Source organism: Pyricularia pennisetigena, chromosome 6 (assembly GCF_004337985.1).
Source record: "Pyricularia pennisetigena strain Br36 chromosome 6, whole genome shotgun sequence".
In the NCBI taxonomy this organism is placed as follows: Eukaryota; Fungi; Ascomycota; class Sordariomycetes; order Magnaporthales; family Pyriculariaceae; genus Pyricularia; species Pyricularia pennisetigena.
In genome coordinates, this window is record NC_043744.1 from 1,273,685 (window position 1) to 1,294,174 (window position 20,490).

At 50.2% G+C, this 20,490-nt stretch overlaps 4 protein-coding genes across 4 annotated transcripts; 3 read left to right on the forward strand and 1 right to left on the reverse strand.

The window, feature by feature from the left end:
• Positions 1-5,283: 5,283 nt before the first annotated feature.
• PpBr36_04224 (uncharacterized protein) lies at positions 5,284-6,598 on the forward strand (the record flags this gene model as incomplete). The annotated part of the gene is made up of 3 exons (XM_029891387.1): positions 5,284-5,764; positions 6,157-6,303; positions 6,339-6,598. 3 exons carry the CDS (start codon positions 5,284-5,286, stop codon positions 6,596-6,598), a joined length of 888 nt encoding a protein of 295 aa, XP_029749449.1.
• A 1,668-nt stretch (positions 6,599-8,266) lies between these two features.
• On the reverse strand, positions 8,267-8,691 carry PpBr36_04225 (uncharacterized protein; the record flags this gene model as incomplete). Its single annotated transcript, XM_029891388.1, has 2 exons — positions 8,267-8,473; positions 8,677-8,691. 2 exons carry the CDS (start codon positions 8,689-8,691, stop codon positions 8,267-8,269), a joined length of 222 nt encoding a protein of 73 aa, XP_029749450.1.
• Positions 8,692-10,675: 1,984 nt separating this feature from the next.
• Positions 10,676-11,103, forward strand: PpBr36_04226 (uncharacterized protein; the record flags this gene model as incomplete). Its single annotated transcript, XM_029891389.1, has 2 exons — positions 10,676-10,984; positions 11,047-11,103. 2 exons carry the CDS (start codon positions 10,676-10,678, stop codon positions 11,101-11,103), a joined length of 366 nt encoding a protein of 121 aa, XP_029750381.1.
• A 3,390-nt stretch (positions 11,104-14,493) lies between these two features.
• Positions 14,494-20,343, forward strand: PpBr36_04227 (uncharacterized protein; the record flags this gene model as incomplete). The annotated part of the gene is made up of 7 exons (XM_029891390.1): positions 14,494-14,618; positions 14,707-14,976; positions 15,073-15,416; positions 15,615-18,149; positions 18,254-18,631; positions 18,715-20,068; positions 20,163-20,343. 7 exons carry the CDS (start codon positions 14,494-14,496, stop codon positions 20,341-20,343), a joined length of 5,187 nt encoding a protein of 1,728 aa, XP_029749448.1.
• Between the last annotated feature and the right edge of the window lie 147 nt (positions 20,344-20,490).

A 20,490-nucleotide genomic window follows, 5' to 3' on the forward strand; every position in this document is an offset into this window, starting at 1 on the left:
AATTGACTACATAAGGAGTGGGGCATGTACGGTGATCGAAGGATTTGGACGAATTATCAATTGGTTAGATTCAGGTGCAACTTGCAACACGAATTGGTACGTGTGACTAAAACCATGCAAACAAACTTGATACTGTGTGATTACCACAAGTACAATTGCTATGCCTATGTTGTCATAATCAATAATTTAATTCTATAATTAACCCAACTTTTAGTGTCTATAACGTTCAGTGTTGTGAATTCGTATTCATTTGACATTTATGCGTTCATTAATTCCTGGTATGTAAATGCATGGATCCCTCGCTAGCAAGATTGACCCGCGGCCAGTCGCTTAACCGGCGGCCACCTATAATACGATTAAAAGCTAGGTTATACGTCGAGCGTTTCCGCATAGTGCTTCATTCTCCAACTCCTTGGGACGCATCTGGAAACTAATGCTTGACCTGCAACAATACATTCAATGTTACAGGCTGAAATTGCTTGGAATCAAGGCGGTCGTCGCACCAAGTGGTCATAACCTTTCGAATAGTGATTTTGGATCCGGGCCCCGAATCATTGCGAACACGTAAATTTCCAGATCTACAGCACATCCACTGCAAGCATGTCAGCCCACATCCTGGATCCATGGCATATCAGGCACAAGAGCCACCTCTTACATAAACAAGGCAACGGCTTGTGTCAAGCCTTTGAGCCGATTTTTTCGGTGAACAAATCCATTTTGCACAGTTGAAAAATTCCATCTGACAATACAGAAAGAGTCATTTGTTTCATGTTCACCTTACAAATTGGAGAATGCCATGAGCAAGCTACTAGCCCGGAACTTCGTAAGCAGTCCCCCGATTCCAGGCACGACTGTCGTTGCAGATCTTATCGTGCAGTTGACATTGTCAATCTCGGTGGGCAAAACTTGCCCACGATGACCACATAATCCTCGTTGTGCGGGAACACGCATTCGCTTGATACCTAACACTTGACGGTTCTTCTGGTCATGCCCCTGAAGTCGGGGACATTGGCAGAGATACAGAAAAGTCTTGGTTGGACGTGAATTGTCTGTAATCGGGGGTTGCCAGCCTGGTGGACTTGACCATTAGTAAATCGGCAACGCCGATCGATGAGTTGTGGCCGCGATGCTGGAGAACATGGTATACCATGCTTCCTTAGCCGCTTATTAGAAGGCTACATCTATTCAGACTTTCTTTTCTCGTATTTCTGCCTACTGGAAAAGCTCAATCGTCTAGTCAGGACAGTTGACTCCAAGTCAGGCGATGACTGAGGCGATTTCATCATATGGGTGCTATATAGCCTTGGATCCCCTCCCTACCCCGCAGTCCTTTGCGCTCGCTCGCTCGAGTCAGTATAGCTTGCACCACCATGATGGGTGACTGTATCCACTGTTCGGAGATGAGGCTGTGAAGCTGCATGATAGCCAATTTACACGACCGAAGTCGAATCGGCGTGCCACGTCATCAGCAACAATCGCCCTACAGAACGTATGGAAAAAGATTTGCATCCCCTGACTCTGAAGTTAGGGCAGCAGGCGGCTACCGACGAAAGGCCACCGCCGAGAGGATGTTGTCCTTGCTGCTCAGTCCGGCGCCGATGGTCAACAAGCTAGCTGGCTGGCCGGGGACCGGATGAGCTGAACGCACTGGCGAAAGACAAAGTCGACACTGCCGTAACTGCATCCAAAGATGAGCGCTTACACTACTGCTTCAACATTTGGAAGAGTTGGTCATGACTCAAGTGTCGCATGACGGCAATCATAAGGGATTCCCACTCGGAGTTTATTTTTGTTACATGATCAATGTTTAATTTCAAAAATAGTACCGGCAGTTGAGAACAAGCAAATACACGAGGTTGAAAATAACAATCTAATTTTAACTTATGTTATCATATGAGCCAAATCCACAGCCTGTTCAAAATGCATCTTGTTTTGTACCGAAGGACAGAAACCAGTCAGTTAGCGTAAGACTGCACGAGTGACACTGTTTTTGATGGGTGCTGCGGCGCGTACGAGGCATGCTAGCAGGTGGAGAAATGTAGATTGAATAATTTATTTATAGCTTTATCAGTTGCATTGAACACAAAAGACTGACAAAATAAGTTTCTGCTCTACGGGTTGCCTGTGAAGCCGGCGAATAGGTAAATGCGAAATAATGCATTGTTTAATTATATGGGAACTTGACATTAAATATCAGCGTAAACACCATGGCAAACTCCATGGATGGATGCCTGCGCGCGGATAAACGACGTGCCAATAACAAAATAGAAATCAAAGCAAATCAAACAAGACTTTCCAAACATCGTACGAGCGGAAGAAGGGCGACTGTTGTATCAACAGCAGATTTGAGAAACTTGGCACAAGTACCAAACAAAAACATAGCAACAGGATAGCACTCGTGACTCCCCTCAATCTAGCTGAAGGCGTTTAGGGAGCGATAGTGCACTCTCCTGTCTGCCCAACCTTTGGATAGGTTGCGCGACAGCAGGCGTCGAACCCTTTTGAAGCATCGGCAACCTGGGTGATCAGTTAGCGCTGGTTTGGTTTAATGCACAAACTTGCCGGCCAAGCGGCAGGGTCGGTACCGTTGAGGTACTTAATTGCGCCATATACTTACAGTCAGTTGGTCCCAACCACTAGTGCCGGTATAATCGCATTTGCCGTTGGCGAAAGACCCCGCCAGGATCTTTGTACCAAAGGTAGTGGTAGGGCAGCACGCGCTTGTGACTTGATCGATTTGTGATTGCACCTCCGAACGACCGACACATCGGCAAGTGTTCTGTAGATAAACATGTTAAAAAATCGTGTAACGACGACGGGAGTTTTTATCACTGATCAAGGAGATAGATACCTTGGCGTAAATGCTGGTAACATGGGCGCAAAAGGCCATGAGGGTAAGGGCGAACCACTTCATTGCAATAATAATTAGTTAAGAAAAATATGGTATAAAGATAAAGAAGTTTTGTCTTGGGAGGCTGGATGTGATAAGGAAACTGGGTTGTGGACGATAAGGAGGAAAAAGATGTGCCGTTGAATGGACAGAATGCTAGCCTTATATCATGATCAAATAGCTGTGGTTACATACCCAAGCAGATCGACAACAGTGTCTAATACGAGCGTTGAAAAGAAGATTTATTTTTAGAGTGCCTTAGAAGGTATGAGGCCTAAAAATTTCCGATGGGGTACGTAAGTCCATGTAAGTCAGTGAAATAGCTGACGCATGATCTTATAACAACATCATGGGTAGTTCGTATCGATTCTTAGAATAAAAGACGGAACCTAGGCAGATCAAATTGGCCGAATATAATTAGCGATAAATAAGCTTGGGATTAACCCATTGTTACGATCAAGGTATCGGGTAACCTGTTCTTAAGGTAAAGTACAGTGGGTTGAAGCAACTGAGCGTCTTAACTGGGTAACTGGGGTTCTCAATGACTAGGGTGAAGTTATGATCGATTCCTGAGTAGGTAGTAAGTTGATTGCTGCTAAACAATCCTAAGCTAAGTTCTATTTACATGGTAATGAGCGTGTCTTATATAGACTATGTTTCCAGTGTGATCTCTCCTGATCTGTTTAATCTGTAATTCCTAATCGAGGTCTTACAGATCAACCGAGATCACCTTTTGGTGGTTACGTGCTGTCACGTGACTGGGTTCTTATGTAATCCTGTTTCCTGCCGGTCGGTGTTTTTTTGGTCGAGTGTCGTCAGGAGGGGTGTGACCCCGCCTGGCCTCCCTGGTACCGGCCCAACTGTCTGGTCGCAACACCCATATGGAAATTACATTTGTTCGTGTGTACTCAAGCGCAGCTTTATTAGCCTACAGAGTAGCTGGATAATTTTCTAGTAAGAACAGGCTTTTTTTAACCAGTATAGAATTACTGTTACTCGAATGCCAGAGACGCTTTCAATTTACACATATGAGCTGAGAGTGCAAGACGAAGCACATTTAGTTTGCTACCTCGGCCAGCAAATTTAATTTTCGGAGTTCGTATTTGCTACTACGTTTGCAGCTCGGTAATATTTCCGCGAACTCTACCGGAGCTACGCCGAATGAAAGCTAGTATCACCCTGTTGATAACAATGCCTTTCTCGCTACTTTAATCACGGGTAATTAAGCTGCACTATCTTTTTCCTAAAGTTAAATATCAAATTTTTGCAACCATATATTTGAGTTAAAGATAAACTGTAAGTCCCTGCGGTTTACAGTAGTATTCTCCAACGTTGTGTAAATTCAAACCCGCCGCGAACAGTCGTCGGTAGCTATAAGCACGCCCTAAAGTAAATAAGTGGGAAACAGTCAACTATAGTTACGGTGTCAAATCGATAATCACTCATCCTAAGTGTATATTTCTGCAAGATAATCAATCATGTTTGCCTTCATCTATACATTGGAAATGTAAACAGCGGCATTAGCATATAACCTGCGGCAGTAAACAACATCATATATTCTATGCAATTAGTTTATAAACTGGGTCAGTTTAAGCCAATCATTCGCGTCAACGATTCGTGCGTTGTAACTGCATAAACCACTTATTTACGCTATTCTATAGCCTGTATACATATTATATCCTTAAGCATAAAACTGGAGCTTTAGCTTATATTTATATATAAATTAATATTTGACAGTTCGCAGGGGGCGTAGAAGTACGGTTCGATTCGGGCAATGTTGTGGTTTGTGTGGCATGTAAACTTGTAGCCGAATCATTATTCAGGGCTTCAATATCGAAAAAAAAAAAAAAAATAACGTATTGTGGCTAATTCTATTTTTGACCCCTGATCCAACCAAATGCTTGTGTAGGCCCTTCCTTCTGACCTTTTGATATCCACTTTGACTATGGTGTGATGCGCGCTAGAAGGGATCTTTAAATTAAGACTTAGGCTTGTGCCACTGCACGACTCGAGGATCATTATGCAGTTCGATAATCATTATGCAGTTCGATAATCATTATGCAGTTCGATAATCATTATGCAGTTCGATAATCATTGCTGCATTGTTGACAATCAGAGTCAACCATCGAGAAAAACAAGATCGATTGGACCCATACTGGAAGATTGTAGCCGCCCACAGAACCGTTGAGATATTGGGTAAATGCCCGTCGACAGATTAATTTAAAACCAGCATGTTTCTTGCGCTTGTTGGTTATTTTCATTCATTCGTTTGCCTTTGTCTTTACACCCATGACCCATCTTTCTCTCTCTTTGCTGTAGGATTTTCCTATCTGCCATTTCTTTTCTTTCTATTTTCGTTTTCCTTTTTTGCCTTTTCTTCCTAAGTAACCAAAATGCGCTTTTCTAACTGGATTGAGCTCGCACTCGTTGCGGCTCTCAGTCCAGTCGTTCTGGCGCAGGCCTTGGATGCCAACAACCACAAAGAAGCCAGCCTAGCGGCCCGCTCTCCTCCCTCGCCTGGCCACGCAGACGAGCATGATCAGTCACTAAAATTGTCGCATCGATCTTGGCGCAAATACTCTCAATCGGGCAACCTCGAAGCTCGTGATCTAGAGGACGCCACATCACATGTGATTGCGCGCTCCGAGAAGAAAGACAAAGAGCCCCTATATGAATATTTTCTTCAGCCTGGAAGAAGCTATCACGGGTCTGACATGAGCGACAGCGATGAGGAACCGCCCAAGAAGCCAAGGGCCAAATCGACTCAGACCCAACAAAAGAAGCAGCAAAAGCCGGGATCAACTTGGGGGTTCACGTGGAGGAAGAAAGATGGTGACAAGCGCAACAAGGCCCGCGGGCTAGATGATGGAAGCGGTACCTTTTGATGGAGAGAATGTCATTATCGAGTTCCGTGACGGTGCCTACGATGCTGACTGATACCCCACGGCCAAGGATGCTCCAAGTCCTCCTCGCAGAGGCACGCAAACGATGAAACGCCGGGGGAGAGGGAACAAAGTTAACGGTCGTCTTAGGGGCCATAAGAACACCGTTTGGTTGGGTTAGACGAATTCTGACGAGAATTTCAACGGTCCGCCCAGTTTTAAATCTTCGCCGCAGTTGTTTTATATGGGAAAAGTTAGCAAAGACTTGCCTTGTCCTGTCTTTTTTTTATGGCTTTGTTTTCGGTTTTGGTCTTGGTTTCGCTTTTGGATTATTTGCTTCTGATCATGTTAGTTAGCACTTGGCTTTTAAGCAACAATTATAAGCATGGAACCTTTTACTTGCCGCAACCCGTGATGCGTTAGCGGGGGGCTGGTCCAGCAAAACAGTGGGCACATGGATTCGGCAATTCCGCAACGCCCGCTACAGTTCTACAGTCTACAGCAAGCAGTGCAAGTTGTGTGGTTGGCTCGGTTGGTTAACTTTTGACCCCGGGACTCCTACATAGAAAGGGTAACATACTGGCTTATGAAATGGGCAGACGTGCCAGTAGAGCGGTCTCCGCATCGAAAGGAAAGGGGTGTGCCGCACGAATCTGAGTTCTGCAAGGGATGCAGGAGAGATTGGTGCCAGGTGGGCAGACGCCTCATTACGACTGGACACTTGGTGATTTCAGGAGCGGTTGCTAGCTTTGACTTGGGGGCAATGCTTAAGCATGTGTCTGTTAAACTTGATGACGAGATGGCAGTCGAGACACTGCTCGCATGACCATCCATAGAACCAACCACAGCAGACTTGAGAACAAAAAAGCTTTGCTAAGTCTCGAGCCTGCAGGGTTGAAAGATAATATCGAGCCATGTGTCAAGTCTCGCAGCAATAACTCGGGCTTTGACTTCTAGTTTCTGACGGACGAGTCGGACTACGAGTTTGTCACGCAAAGCTCTGCGTGGAATTCTAATATTGTCAACAACTCCATCACCATCATTATTCCACTTATTGAATCCGACCTCCTTCGCTATTTTATCCTGTACTAGCACGGCGGCATGTGGAACGTTTTGGACGTGCCTTGCGAGACGCATAGCAGCGAAGGCGTGCCGGAGAAGTACGACGGCCAATGTCATCCTCGGACTTGAATTGGACGTGGACGACCGGGTTCGATAATTAGGCAGCTGGACCATCCTAGCAAACCCAAAGTCCCTGTGTTTCTTGGTATTAACGGTACTTGGCTGGAAACATTGCAAAAGTTCAACTCTAACAGATCGCTCAGTAACTTAATAGTCAACTCACTGGGCTTGCTGATATTTGGATGTAACTTCTCATGCATCTAACACCATCTGGTGGTTGAATAAGCAGCCTGCGCAAAAAGTGCATATGTCAGTCTGGAGTGGCCTACAAGGTCCACGCAGCTGCCAGCATGGGCACGAGCAGATGCCGTCAACCATCCCGAATAGTTTTCCTTCCTCGGCTGGCCGTTCCTCGGCTATTTGCATATGAACAGCCGCGGTAAATCAAACCATTATAGCAGCTTGCAGAAGCTCTAGTCTGCTGTAATCTGCATTTTCACACATCCAATCAGCAGATACTGAGTTCTTGCAGGGACAGTCTCTGCCAAAGTGGTTTGCAGTCCAGGATCCCAAGGCTAAGCAAGGGTACTTGTACACGGTAGGTAAACTAAGCGCGGCGCCACATATTTTACGAGGCCTCCAGGGAATCATCAGGTGCTGAATTATGGGACCTGACCAAGGTTCGGCCAAAATATCGACAGCTTGCGCGTGAGTGCGCTCGAATACTCGTGTCTCTGGGAAGTTGAAGCCAAGCAATCACCGCCCAATACACCGTCAAGGTTGGAAACTGCCAAGTTTACATCTCGTATATATTTATCTGTCTAGTTTCCACTATTTACTTTGCAAACCCATGTGCGCATTCACATTCCTCTTCTCGATTTCAGTTGCCTATTATCGTGCTCGACATTTCAGTTCTCCTCAGGCAACTCCTTCAATAAGTAGACTGAGGGAGAAAGTGGCCCAGAAGATTTATTAGGCCGCTGCGCGAGTTTCCGTGGTATACACCCGTCCAGTCTGGTATGTGGTGAAGGTCTTCCGACTCGGACCTGTCCTCCCTGTCCCTCAAAGGGCGTAAGTCTGTCGTTATAGGGAGCATATTATACTTTTTCAAGAGCCCTGGGCTTGCTAATGCCTTCTGCAAATAGAGCATTGAACAGCATGAACTGGCCGGCTCCCCTGCATATGCGTTGAATCACGCCCTACATGAGAGGCTAACCTGTTTGGTCGGTCATGTTCTGACTTTCCCAACGGTTCGATCAGTGGGAGGCGATTGCTGGAGTTTTGTGTCGTAGAACCCGTTCCCGCATGTAAACGACTGATTTAACGATGACCTTGGGCTGTTTGTTGATGGGAGGTCAATAGTTGTGCGGTCTTATGCGTCGCAATTCGGGTTGGGCGCAGGAGCTCTAATCGGCCGGCCCTTTTCGTCCACGACCGTTAGACTGCGAGGTTCGAGGCAGGATGAAATTTGCGGTTTGGTTCCGTGGTCTTCCGGCTGGTCGACATTGCTTGAATCCGGAACCTGAGAATCGGTTGACACCACGGCGGCAGTGGCTCCCATGGAAACCAGGGCCCATACCTGAAGAAGCTGTGAAAACTGCATTTTTTTTTTCAGAAAAGATGAATGGCGAGGATCTCGACTAGAGAAACGTGTCGATGGGAAGAGAACCAGCAGAGAGTATCGCCGAGGACAATGGTGGGAAACAATTAAAAAAATATAAGATGTAAATGGATAGTTGGGGAAAGAAAGTGATGGGAAGAAAAAATTCCCCAACTTTGAACTGCCGAAAGGGTCATTTTTTTATAGGTAAAGGTTCAATCAAAATATTCAAAAATAACCACCTTTAATCTTTATACGCATTGAATCGCAATCCTGTTTGGTAGATTTGGTGACAATATTAACATAGCTTTTATTTTTAACTCCTGAATGCATTAAGTTGAATGAGTCATTCCGATGCGATTTACAACAATCATTCCCTTTCGGGCAACAACTGTGACGTCCACCTTATTGCCGAGAAACAATCTTCTCCCGTAATATAGTTTGGGTCGGCAGGTTCTGTCGTATTAATAAATGGTATGGGTGATCAACAATCATTGGTATGCCATCCTTATAGCTGGCGCACAGAAGTAACACTTGCTATAGTCACGTAAAGCCTGCCAAAACCCGAAAAGGAGGAGTAGCCCGGCCCGGCCCGGCAGCCCACGGGCTTTTGGCGGGGGCCCGTAAAGGCCTACGGGTTTTTTTGACGGTTTTTTTTGGACGGGTTAATGGGGGCCCGCGGGCTGGCGGGCTTAACCCGAACAGGGTAACCCACGTGTTTTACATTAGGGCGAATACAAAAAATAATAATAGTAAAATATAAAAACTATAAATTATAAAACAAAAGTTTAATAATTTATTGTTGATTTTACATTTCAGTTACAATCTTGAACTTTATATCATGTTTGGATGAATAAAATTATTAATATTAATACGCAAACTAAACATTTTTGCGGGTTTTGCACGGGGGCCGGCGGGTTGCCAAAAAAAAAAAAAAACCCCGCGTTCAATTTTGGACCGACGCGGGCCCCCATGGGTGGGTTTTGGCATACCTTATAGTCACGCATGAGGAAACCAGGTGCAGTGGAGAGTGGATTCATATTGGTAGAGATGATGGAATAATAGCCATAATCGCACGTTGCTTGGGATCCCGGTGAGAAAGCTGCAGGTGCGATTGGGGTGAAGCCCTTTGTTGATGTTTTGGAACAGATCGCGAATAGTTTCGGTTTGAGTTCAAAAGGCGGACAGCGACTACTCAGCGGTTCGCATTACTGATCTGTCAGAATTTGAATCCCTACACGCAGGCGAGGCCTATGCCAGTCGGCCCATCGGAGCTGCATAGAGGTGATACCCTGGACATCTCTGGTGTAGTTGTTGTCATAAATGGTCGCTTCGCCAGTCGAAGTTTTGGGCACCACATCCCACTCAAATCGCATACGCAAGGCTGCTGCATTCCTTGTGATATGCCGTTCACTGCGATTGAGGCATACTGATGAAAAGTCAAAAGACCAAAAAAATACAAGAGAAATGGGAGGGTCTATGATATGGCAAAAACGCATCAGGTCTGCGTGACAAGGTCTGCTCGACAAGGTTTGCTTGAAAGTTTGATCATATCCGATACTAGGGTCTAGAATCTTCCGAATCAAACCATGCTAGCCCAGTGTACAACGCATGTGTGGCAAATGCACCTGATCTTCCTGGCTTCCATCACGTTGAGTTGATTGGTCATGTGGTGACGTGGTCAAGCCCCAGTGTGTCAAACTGCCTTTTTCAAACATACAGTTAGCAAGAGCTGGCAATTGACTGCCTCATGGGCCACTTCATGTTTGCGAGTTAAATCACAGAGTTTCTCAGCAAACCGATTGCGTCAGCTGGGATATTGCACAAGTTGCTCTATGACCATATAAAGCCCTCCTCTCATGACCTTCATAGGACCTGATTCAAACCGCAGCTATTCAAAATTTCCAACATTGACCTCAGTACTTCTTCTATATACAAGATATTGTGATATAATATAGAGGATGCCAGCCCTCGCTTCGCTGACGCCTTTCGAAACATTATATAAACACAGCCCAAGCAGCTCGCCCCTCCCATATCACCGAAGATCGGGATAATGGTCAGAGAGGTTTCGATGTGTGAGGGTGCTGGGGACGCTCGGGGACTAGTGTTGGTCGAGTGGTCTTGGCCAGTTATCCGGGGCAAATAGGGTACCAGTCGCCTTGCATTCTTTAGCCACCCACAATGGCACCCCGTTTCAAGAATGCCGAGGCACAGCTCGCAGGCACAGCTCGCCACGGCGGCCTCGATGCGCAAGGTCACCACCGGCCTGCTCCGGCAGGTCCTGGCCGAGAACAACCAACTGGCACCGCTCACAGGTCGAACGTGCCAAACCACCCAGGTGGCCGAGCTCACCACCGCGCTGATGATGCCATCAGGCGCACCGTCCACCACCACCACCAGAAACTCAAGGATACCAAGTGTAGCCAGACTGGCCGAGGGAGGTCAAGCTCCCTGAAGCAGACAATGAACCTGTTGAGCACAAGGTTGACAGTGAGGGGATAAAAGGAAGGAGAAAACGTTGATGGTGGCTATGGTATGTGGCCCCATCATAGTCAAACCTGGCGAGACACCAAAGCGGCCCGAACTCGAGAGAAAAGAGCAAGATCTGAGTCTAGTCACGAGTGACAACCTTTATTTTACGCTGCATATAATCTGGGTTGGGAACAGAACGGATAGGGAAGCAAACAGGCAGACCAAGGTACACGTTATATTTGATTATGCCATCCAGTTTCAAGATCACTTGGCTCAAAGACAAACCTGGATCCATCTTGACGAATTGGACAATAATTTCCATCTCGTCAGCGGTTGTGTCGCTCCAGTCACAACAAAGCAGTAGAACCAAGTGCAGAATAGATGAGCAAGTAAAATGAGGGTTGGAGGAACTGAATAAAAATCCTTCCTCTAGAGAAGCGCTAGGCGTTGAACAAGCAGTACTATGACACCTAGATAAGGAAGGCTGCCAGCGCCAAGAACATCGCTCAGGTGAAATGAGGGATCTTTTGCCGCCGATGGCATGTTATAAGATGATAATTTGGAGGAGGGGATGGAGTCAGGGATGGGACGAACTGGGGATAATATTGTGCTATCAAACTGCGCGCGCAAATGTGAACAATTTTTCGTGCTCGCCAACAAATCGCACCGACACTGCATGATGTGATCCTTCCGTCTAACTGTTAAAGAGAGCGATGCAAACCGTGGAAAAATACCCATTTGCTGAACATTTTCTTGGGTCTTGTGACCATCTCATTTATAAAATATTGCAGTCATTCACAGCCTGTCCAGGATGGAGCCAACCTTTCTGGCTATTATTGGTGTTCAAGACTTTCAAGTACAATAGACACGCGCCCCAGCAAATATCATCTGAGGTCTCGAACTCGACAAGCCAGCAAGCCATCTACTCCGGAACTTTTCACAAAACGTCCCGGCGCAGGTCGAGGCTCTGATCGGTGGGGAGCGGTGGGCGCCCTTGCCTCTCAGCCGCATGCGCCTCGTTTCGCAACCTCATTGTCGCCGTCAGCCCTTTTCGACCACACCCCGATTAGGTGGCTGAGCGCTGGCCAGAGCCCTGTCGTGGTTTTGACGTAGCCGGTGAAGGGTTGGTTTACCAAAGCCCGCTTGGAAAGCAGTAGGGGCAATATGTTCGAGGGAGAAGTGGAAAGGCATTTCAATTATGGATGGCACGAGCGAGGATGATTCCTGGCAATTTCTCTCTGACTGTTTGATGCCTTTTTTCGCGAATTTTGTTACTGTGATACACCGCGATCAGGTAGCTGTCAATAAATACAGATGAAGGCTCGAGGGCTCCTCGGTGCAGTGCCAGTATCACATTTCCCGATTCTCGATGATCGTGTACTCAGCCCTACCGTAATAGGTAGGATATTTTTGTCGTCCTGGGCTTTCAGCTAATTCAACCATCAACTGCCAGGGGTGCGCCACAATTGCTGAAATCTGCAAGGAGTTTTATTTAGTCTTGTGTTTTTCTTCTTCTGGCCGCCATCCCTCTCTTTTTTATGAGCTGGAACACGGACTTGACGGACTTAGCCGAGCGTCGCGAGGGCGGGAAACGCGGGATGCGATGCTACCTGCTGCAAGGGTGCTGTTGATTGCGCACACCCCAGCTATAAAGGCAGCCTACATAGGTGTGGGTCGGTATACCGATAGGAGAATTTTTGCTGCATCATGCTTTCGGGCCTCGGGGCCGATGATCAACAACGAGGGAAATGTGCTATTTTTGATCACAGTTGTGGCGACATCGCCAGTTTGTATGGGCTAGGTAGTCGATGATTTATCGGAGGCACACCGGCCTGTGCAATCTTTTTTTTTTTTTTTTTTTTCGTATGTGATGTGATGTTTGCTGCAAGATAGGACGGTAGGATCTACTTGTGGGTTGGTGTGCACGAATACGGCAGGGCAGACAATAAAAAACAAAGTAAAATAAATAAATCAGGACCAGTGATGTTCCATTCACGGCTGCAAGAAGCCGTGAACCCAAACTTGCCGACAAGGGACGACGGGACATCGTATCCGTTGTTGAGACCGAAGCGAAGAATTCCAAGAGCTTGGCGATGCACGTCCCGGCAAAAGAACCATGTGGAATAAATTTGATGGCGCGTTCAATTATTTTGGGCTGCATGCAAGAGTTTGCCCCCGAGACACATGGAAGAGAGAGGATTTTGTTGTATATTCTTGAGCTGAGGGAATATTGGCTGTCAATTTGGAGCCATGAAACTTCCCCTCTGAGTTTTTTTTTTTGTTTCTTTAGCTTCGATCGCGCGATATGGGGCGGGTTGGTCCAGACTCGGCGTGTAGTCCAATGGCTTAGGGCAGGGCGGGCGCGTTCCTGGCTAAACTTTATCCGATAGGTCACCGTCGGGTGCACGTTTTCTCGTCAAGTTTCTTTTCCTTTTGGTCACAATTCAATCGGGGAGTTTTGGTCAACCGATGGCACGAACACTCGTTTTTCTCCACGCTGTCATGACTAGGGCGATCTTGACGTATCGCTTTATGATGGCTGTTTGAACCGTCGGATGGGACGGACCATCATCGTGCTATACCAAGCATTCAAATATTTCTTATCTTTATGGGTTAAAAGTCTGTCAAGATGCACAAGCAGGACTATTGAATTGGCACCTTGGACACCTGCCTGCAGACCCAGAAATTACTCCAAAAAGAAGCTCGTGTTTTTCCCGGTACCTTTTTCCCCGGCACCAACCAACAGCAACTCAACAGGCAGCAGGTGTGGGGGGGCCAAACCCTATAGTTTTGCTTGGCGAGCCTTTGCGCAACTTCGCCGCCGACACTCAGACTTTGTTTATTGTCAGAGGTTTGCTCAGGTCCCTATTCTTGTCTTTGAAATATCCAGCTGGGCAAACGCCACGAGCAAGGCTGAGATGGCAACCAGCATGGTCGTTATTAAATGTCGTGGGATACAAGCAGCAGAAAACCCGAACCATGTCGCTGCCCCTGTTACCACTCATTTCTTCTACAGGGGCGTTTGGACACCACCTTACGTTTATGGCCTAGTCTATCATCAACCCTTGTCGCTTACCACAACCCCGGGGTTGGTTCTCGTATGAATATCTATGCGGAGGAGCCCACCGCAACAACCACTTTCGTTGGAGTCGCGTCGCCGTCGACATCTTGGATGCCCCCTCCAAGGTCTGCGATACAACCTTCGGCAGCCATTGCGAACAGCAAGCACCACATTCGCTTGGGATTTTTTGTTTGCTGTTCCCGGACGTTCGTTCTTTTTTTAAAACAAAGTCACTCTTTTGTTTTTCTTTCTGCCGTCTCTTGGGTGCATCTTTGTTGTTGTTGCCCGCTGTTATCATTGTTCCACGGCACCCCGGTCACTCGGTTTGCGCCGTATCTGGGAACGACACAAAACAATTACCAGCTGCGGTTGTTCAACTCGCGCATTGACCGGTATCCTCCCGGGAAAGCCATCATCGGCTTTTGCGCGCAGTCCATAGCCTTGCGCCGGATCAAGCACCGTAGACATGGCATCCCGGTTCTTTGCCCGGGCGCTCACGGCCATATCGGCCGTCGTTGGTCTGGGTGAATGTTATGCGCCTACAGACTACATCACATGGGGAGGAGACAACTCGAGGAACGGGTATAGGTCGTAAGTTACTCTGCCCACTGCACCGCCGCACCATATCTGACCCACCTGGGGACATGCACTGACCATTCAATCTTACCGCACCTTTCAGCAACCACAACCTCGACCCGGCAATCGTGGCCAGTCCCCAGTTCCAGCAGCTGTTTGCCACGGCGCTGCCTGGAAACTATGGCGGCGTGAAGGAGCAGTTCTACTCAATGCCCCTGGTCTTCACGCCAGGCAACGATCCTGAAGGGCAACAGTTCCTATATGTCTCAACCACTCAGAACAACGTGTACAAGATCGACGCCGTGACGGGCCAGATAGTGGCCTCCAGGAACCTGGCGATACCGTTTCTCACGCTGGATTTGAAAGGGACACAGTATGTTTTTTTTTTTTTTGAACAACCCATTCTCTGCAACGCGACATTTGGGGGAACATTCATGTTTGAAGACGCTAACCCCCTGGGGACTTGTAGGGAAACATGCGCAGACATCGACCCACATGTCGGTATCATCGGTACCGGTGTCATCGACCCGGTGACGGAGACGCTCTATGTCATTGTCAAAACCTATGCCGACCAGTCAAAGATCAACGAGCCACAGGGGAGACCTGCAGGGAGGCACAACATACACGCCTTGAGCCTCGCCGACCTCAGCGAGCGCCCGAACTTTCCCGTCAACTTTGAGAACTTGCCGGCGCGGAACAACGCGCCTCGGCTCTTCCAGGGCGGAATCCACAACCAGCGTCCCGGACTCCTCCAGCAAGGCCAGAACATCTACGCCGGTTTCGGTTCGCACTGTGTTAATTATAACATTACGGGTAAGGTTATTTTTTTTTTTATAATAACTCTGACCCTGTTTTCGCAGCTTAGTCACGGGGGTCGACTATGGGACTAGATTCCGACCCTAACCCTGGTCTTGCCCCTGACCTACCCCTGGTCCTGCCCCTGATCCTGCCCCTGATCCTGCCCCTGATCCTGCCCCTTAGCCAATACTAACGCGGAGGCTTGATCAACAGGTTGGGTTATCGGCTTCGACAAGACATCGGGAAAGATTGTCGAAAACTTTGCCACCCAGGGCGAGGGCGTGAGGGCCAAGGGCGCCAGCATCTGGATGTCCGGGGGTGGCATCGCGGCCGACGACAAGGGCTCCATCTTCTACTCGACAGGAAACGGCTACGAGTCTCAGCTGTCCACGATCCCGGTCGAGGGCCGCAATCCACCGACGGCGCTTGAAGAGGCCGTGGTCCACATGACGATCCAAGAGGATGGCAAGGTCAAGCCAGTGGATTTCTTCATGCCCGAGGAAAAGCAGATTCTCGACGGCAACGACCAAGATCTCGGAACCAGCCCCTTCGTGCTGCTCCCGTCCGAGTTCTCCTGCGGAAGCGTGAAGCGCATCGGCGTGGTGACGGGGAAAACCGGCTGGACTTACTGGCTTAACATGGACGACCTGGGCGGCTACCGCACCAATGGCGTTGACAAGACCGAGGGCAATCGGGATCGCGTGCTGTACAAGTTCAAGCATGACAACTCGGTCTATTCCGGGGCGGGTGTCTATCCGCACGAGGGCGGGTACGTGTACATCAACCCCATCGGCTTCCCCACCACCGTGTTCAAGTTTTCGTGCGTCAACAACGCCCCGACCTTCACCAAGGTCGGCGAGAGTGTCGAGGCCAACACCGGTCGTCTTGGGCCCAGCCACGGTGCCGTCACTTCTCTCAACGGTCAGCCTGGCACTGGTCTCCTGTGGACGACCGACGTCGACAACCCGGGCCCGTCCAAGTTTCATTTCAAGATCCACGAGGCCATTCCCGGAGCGGACGGCAAGATGAAGCTGATCAAGGGCTTCCAGATCACGGGGATCCGCAAGTTCACTCGGCCCATCTTTGGCAACGGCAGAGTCTACATTCCTGCCGGCGCTGGCATGATCTATGGGTTTGGTGCTCCGACCAAGCCGGCTCTCAACTGCACCGGATCCAGCAACTTCGGCGCCACCGAGATTGGCATGGAAGCTGCCGAGCAGGTCATCACCTGCACCGCCAAGATCCCCGTCACCATAACCAACATGACGGTTGCCTCGCCCGACTTCACCATAACCGATCAGCTCCCGATCCCACGGACTCTCGCCGTTGACGCCTCGTTCCGGTTCAAGGCGCACTTCAAGCCGACTTCGGTGGGCAACCTCACGAGCGCCGTCCGCATCACGACGCAGAACACGGACGCGACCAACTCTTATAGTATCACGAGCTCGGTCGCCCTCTCGGGCCAGGGACAGAGCTCCGGCGCGTTGATTTCCCTGCAGCCAAAGAGCCTCGTGTTCAGCCCCATGGGGGTTGGAGCTGAGCCCACTTCTCTGTCCTTGACCATTGCCAACCAAGGAAAGGCGGCTCTCACGGTTGGAAGCGTGGGGTACTCGACAAGCCCGACGGGGCCTTGGGATGCGACACAATCCGGGCAGTTCACGTTCAGCGACGTTCCCTCAACCATCGCGCCCGAGACCACCCATCTGGCCAAAGTAACCTTTTCACCGTCGCAGCTCGGCAATTTCACGCTGTACGTCAACCTGACGACGAACGGCGGGTCGGAACTGGTCAAGATCACGGCCAGCACTGGAACTCGGCCAAAGGCCGTCATCCAATTCGAGAAGCCCGACGGCTCTGGCTGGGTGACCTGGGCCCCCAACTCCACTCTCAACTTTGGCAACGTGACGCAAAACACCGAGAGGCGTCTCCGACTGCGGCTGTCCAACGGCGGTGGCGCAGATGCCGTCGCGCTCGAGGTTCCCATCTCCAAGCCGCCCTTTGGTACCGGCGGCCTGATCGGCGCGGCGAACCAAGCCGACCTCGCCGAAGGCACCCGCATCCAGGGCGGTCAGTTCGCCGAGGCCGTCGTCGTCTGCCATGCCCCCAAGACCAACTGGAACGTCGACGCCAAGACGGAGCGTGCGGCCTGGACCTTCAACTTCAACGACCCGACCATGGGCAAGGTCAACGTACCCTTCGACTGCACGGCCGTCTCGCAGCAGGGAGGGCCCCTGAAGGCCGACGGCGACGGTCTCTACCGATATGTGGCGTGCTTCAGGGACAACACGCCGAATCGACAACTCGCTCAGCAGGTCCTGGCAAGCGACAAGATGACGACCGACTTGTGCCTCAAGGCCTGCGCCGACAAGGGCTACACGTTCTGCGGAACGCAATACCACAGGGAGTGCTGGGGAGGCCCGAGCCCGCCCAACACGAAGGCTACCGAAGTCGATTGCAATTTCGACTGTTCGGGTGATTTGAATCAGTGGTGCGGCGGCAACGGCGAGGGCGCCGCGTCCGGAAACGCTCACATGTCCCTGTTCGCCACCAACACCACCCTCCCTCCGCCGCCCGGCACCCCGTCGACGAACCCGGGCGTGAACGGTTATACGAGCATTGGCTGCTGGACCGAGACCACCACCGGGGGACGCTCGCTGCCCGTTGCCAACACCGGCGACGTCCGCACAGTGGCGGCCTGTGTTTCTTCCTGCTCTGCCAAGGGCTACAAATACGCCGGACTCCAATATGGTAAGCAAGCTTCTTGTTTTTTTTTTTTTTTTTTTTTTCCCTCCGCTTTTCTCTCGTACTCGGTCGAGGTGTATAGGAATGCCTAACAAGCCCAAACAACACAGGTGGCGAGTGCTATTGCGGCAATGCTCAAGGACAGGGCTCGGTTCTGGCTGCTGCTCAGGATTGTTCCATGCCATGCAGGGACAATGCCACCGAGTATTGTGGAGGTCCCTCCCGCAACAACGTCTATCTGCGCAACGGCGAAGCTCTGCCTACGACTTCTTCAGCTCTCTCCACTGCTACATCCGCAGCTCCGCCCGTGGCTACGGGTGCTCCCGGCATCAAGCAGACGGTAGGCGCATATACCTACCAAGGCTGCTACACCGAGAACACGGGAGAAGGTCGCGCACTCCGCGACAAGTCGTACTACAACGATCTCATGACGCTCGAACTCTGCGCCCAGCAATGCGATGCCTACACGTATTTTGGCACTCAATATGGTACGTCTCACTCCAGCACCCTCGATGACTTTGGACGCTCGATGCTGAAAAAAAAAAAAAAAAAATTGCTTGTCGTACGATAGGGAGAGAATGCTACTGCGGTGCTCAGTTGCAGGGCAAGTCGGCCAAGGACGACAGCCCAAGCTCGTGCCAGATGTTGTGCCCAGGTGATAAAACTAGCTTTTGTGGCTCCAGTAGCAGGTTGTCATTGTTCATGCGGAACGCCTCTGGTCCGAACTCGACAACGACGACCGCACCTGTCAGCACGTCGAGCGTGGCTTCGTCTGTCGGCACGTCAACCACGGCTTCATCTCTCAGCACGTCAACCACGGCTTCATCTCTCAGCACATCGGCGGCGACTACGCCTGTTCCACCGGCAGCCACCGACAAGCCAGCTCCAAAGCAGAGCGTCGGATCGTTCAAATACCAAGGCTGCTTTACCGAGAACAACGGGCCCCGCGCCCTGCAAGGCAAGAACTACTTCAACGACCTGATGACGCTTGAGCTGTGCGCCCAGGCATGCGGCGGTTTCAAACTCTTTGGCGTGCAGTACGGCAGGGAGTGCTACTGCGACAACGAGTTGCGCGGCGCTTCGGCCATCGACAAGAGCGCCCAGAGCTGCTCGCTCCTCTGCCCGGGAGACGGCAGCACGTTCTGTGGCGCCTCTATGCGGATCTCGCTCTACAAGCTCGATGAACCGGCCGTCAGTTCCAGCGTTGCTTTGTCGACCTCGCTGGCGTCAACTACCAGAGCTCAGTCCAGCACGGTCATGTCGTCTCCAGCTTCCAGTGTTGTCTCTTCTTCATCTACAGTTGTCTCTTCGTCAACTACAGTTGCCTCGTCTTCGTCTACAGTTGTCTCTTCTTCATCTACAGTTGCCTCGTCTTCATCTACAGTTGTCTCTTCTTCAACTACAGCTGCCTCCTCTTCAACTACAGTTGCCGCCAGCTCCTCCACATCTTTGTCTTTGACCACAGCATCGTCATCAATGACCAGCCAGTCAACCGGTGCCACCACCAGCAGGGTTAGCTCGTCATCCTCAGCATCATCAACACCCCCGGCATCCTCGACGTCCACGACCTCCTCAGCATCATCAACATCCCCGGCATCCTCGACGTCCATGACCTCCTCCACCTCGTCCACTGCGTCAACCCAGAGTGCCACGACTAGTTCGTCATCCCAAGCCGCCACGACATCCTCAGCATCCTCGACATCCACATCCACACCCTCCTCCACTTCATCCACGGCTTCGCCTCAGGGCACCGTAGTCGCGCCCCTCTGGCCCGGCAACGTCAACTTCACCTACATGGGCTGCGTGAAGGAGCCCTCCGCCGGCCGACTCCTTTCCCGCCAGGTGCTCAACGATGCGGCCATGACGCACGCGAAATGCTTCGAGGCCTGTTCGTCAGGCTATGACTTTGTCGGACTCCAGTACGGGTAAGTGTTCACGACATATATATATCCCCATCCTCCCACCCCACCAGTGCTATGAACCTCGTCTGCGAGCGATGCTGACCATGGAAATCTGCAGCCGAGAATGCTGGTGCTCCCCCCAGTCTCTCAATTGGCAGGGCAACAAGGGCGCCACGCCGGCGTCCAATGCCACAGACTCCGCGTGCAATGTCCCCTGCGCTGGAAACAAGACCGAGATGTGCGGAGGTCACAGCTTGATCACGCTGTTCTACCGGGACTCCGCCAAGCAGAAGAGCTGATGGCGTGCGGTTTTATGAGATAGTATTGAAGGGACGAACCGCCATGTAATCGTCATCATTTCCAGTTTAGACATTGATGTAATTTTATTTCTTTTAGCCTCAGACACTCAATCATTGCATGTGACCTGCAACGTTCGAACCATGTCG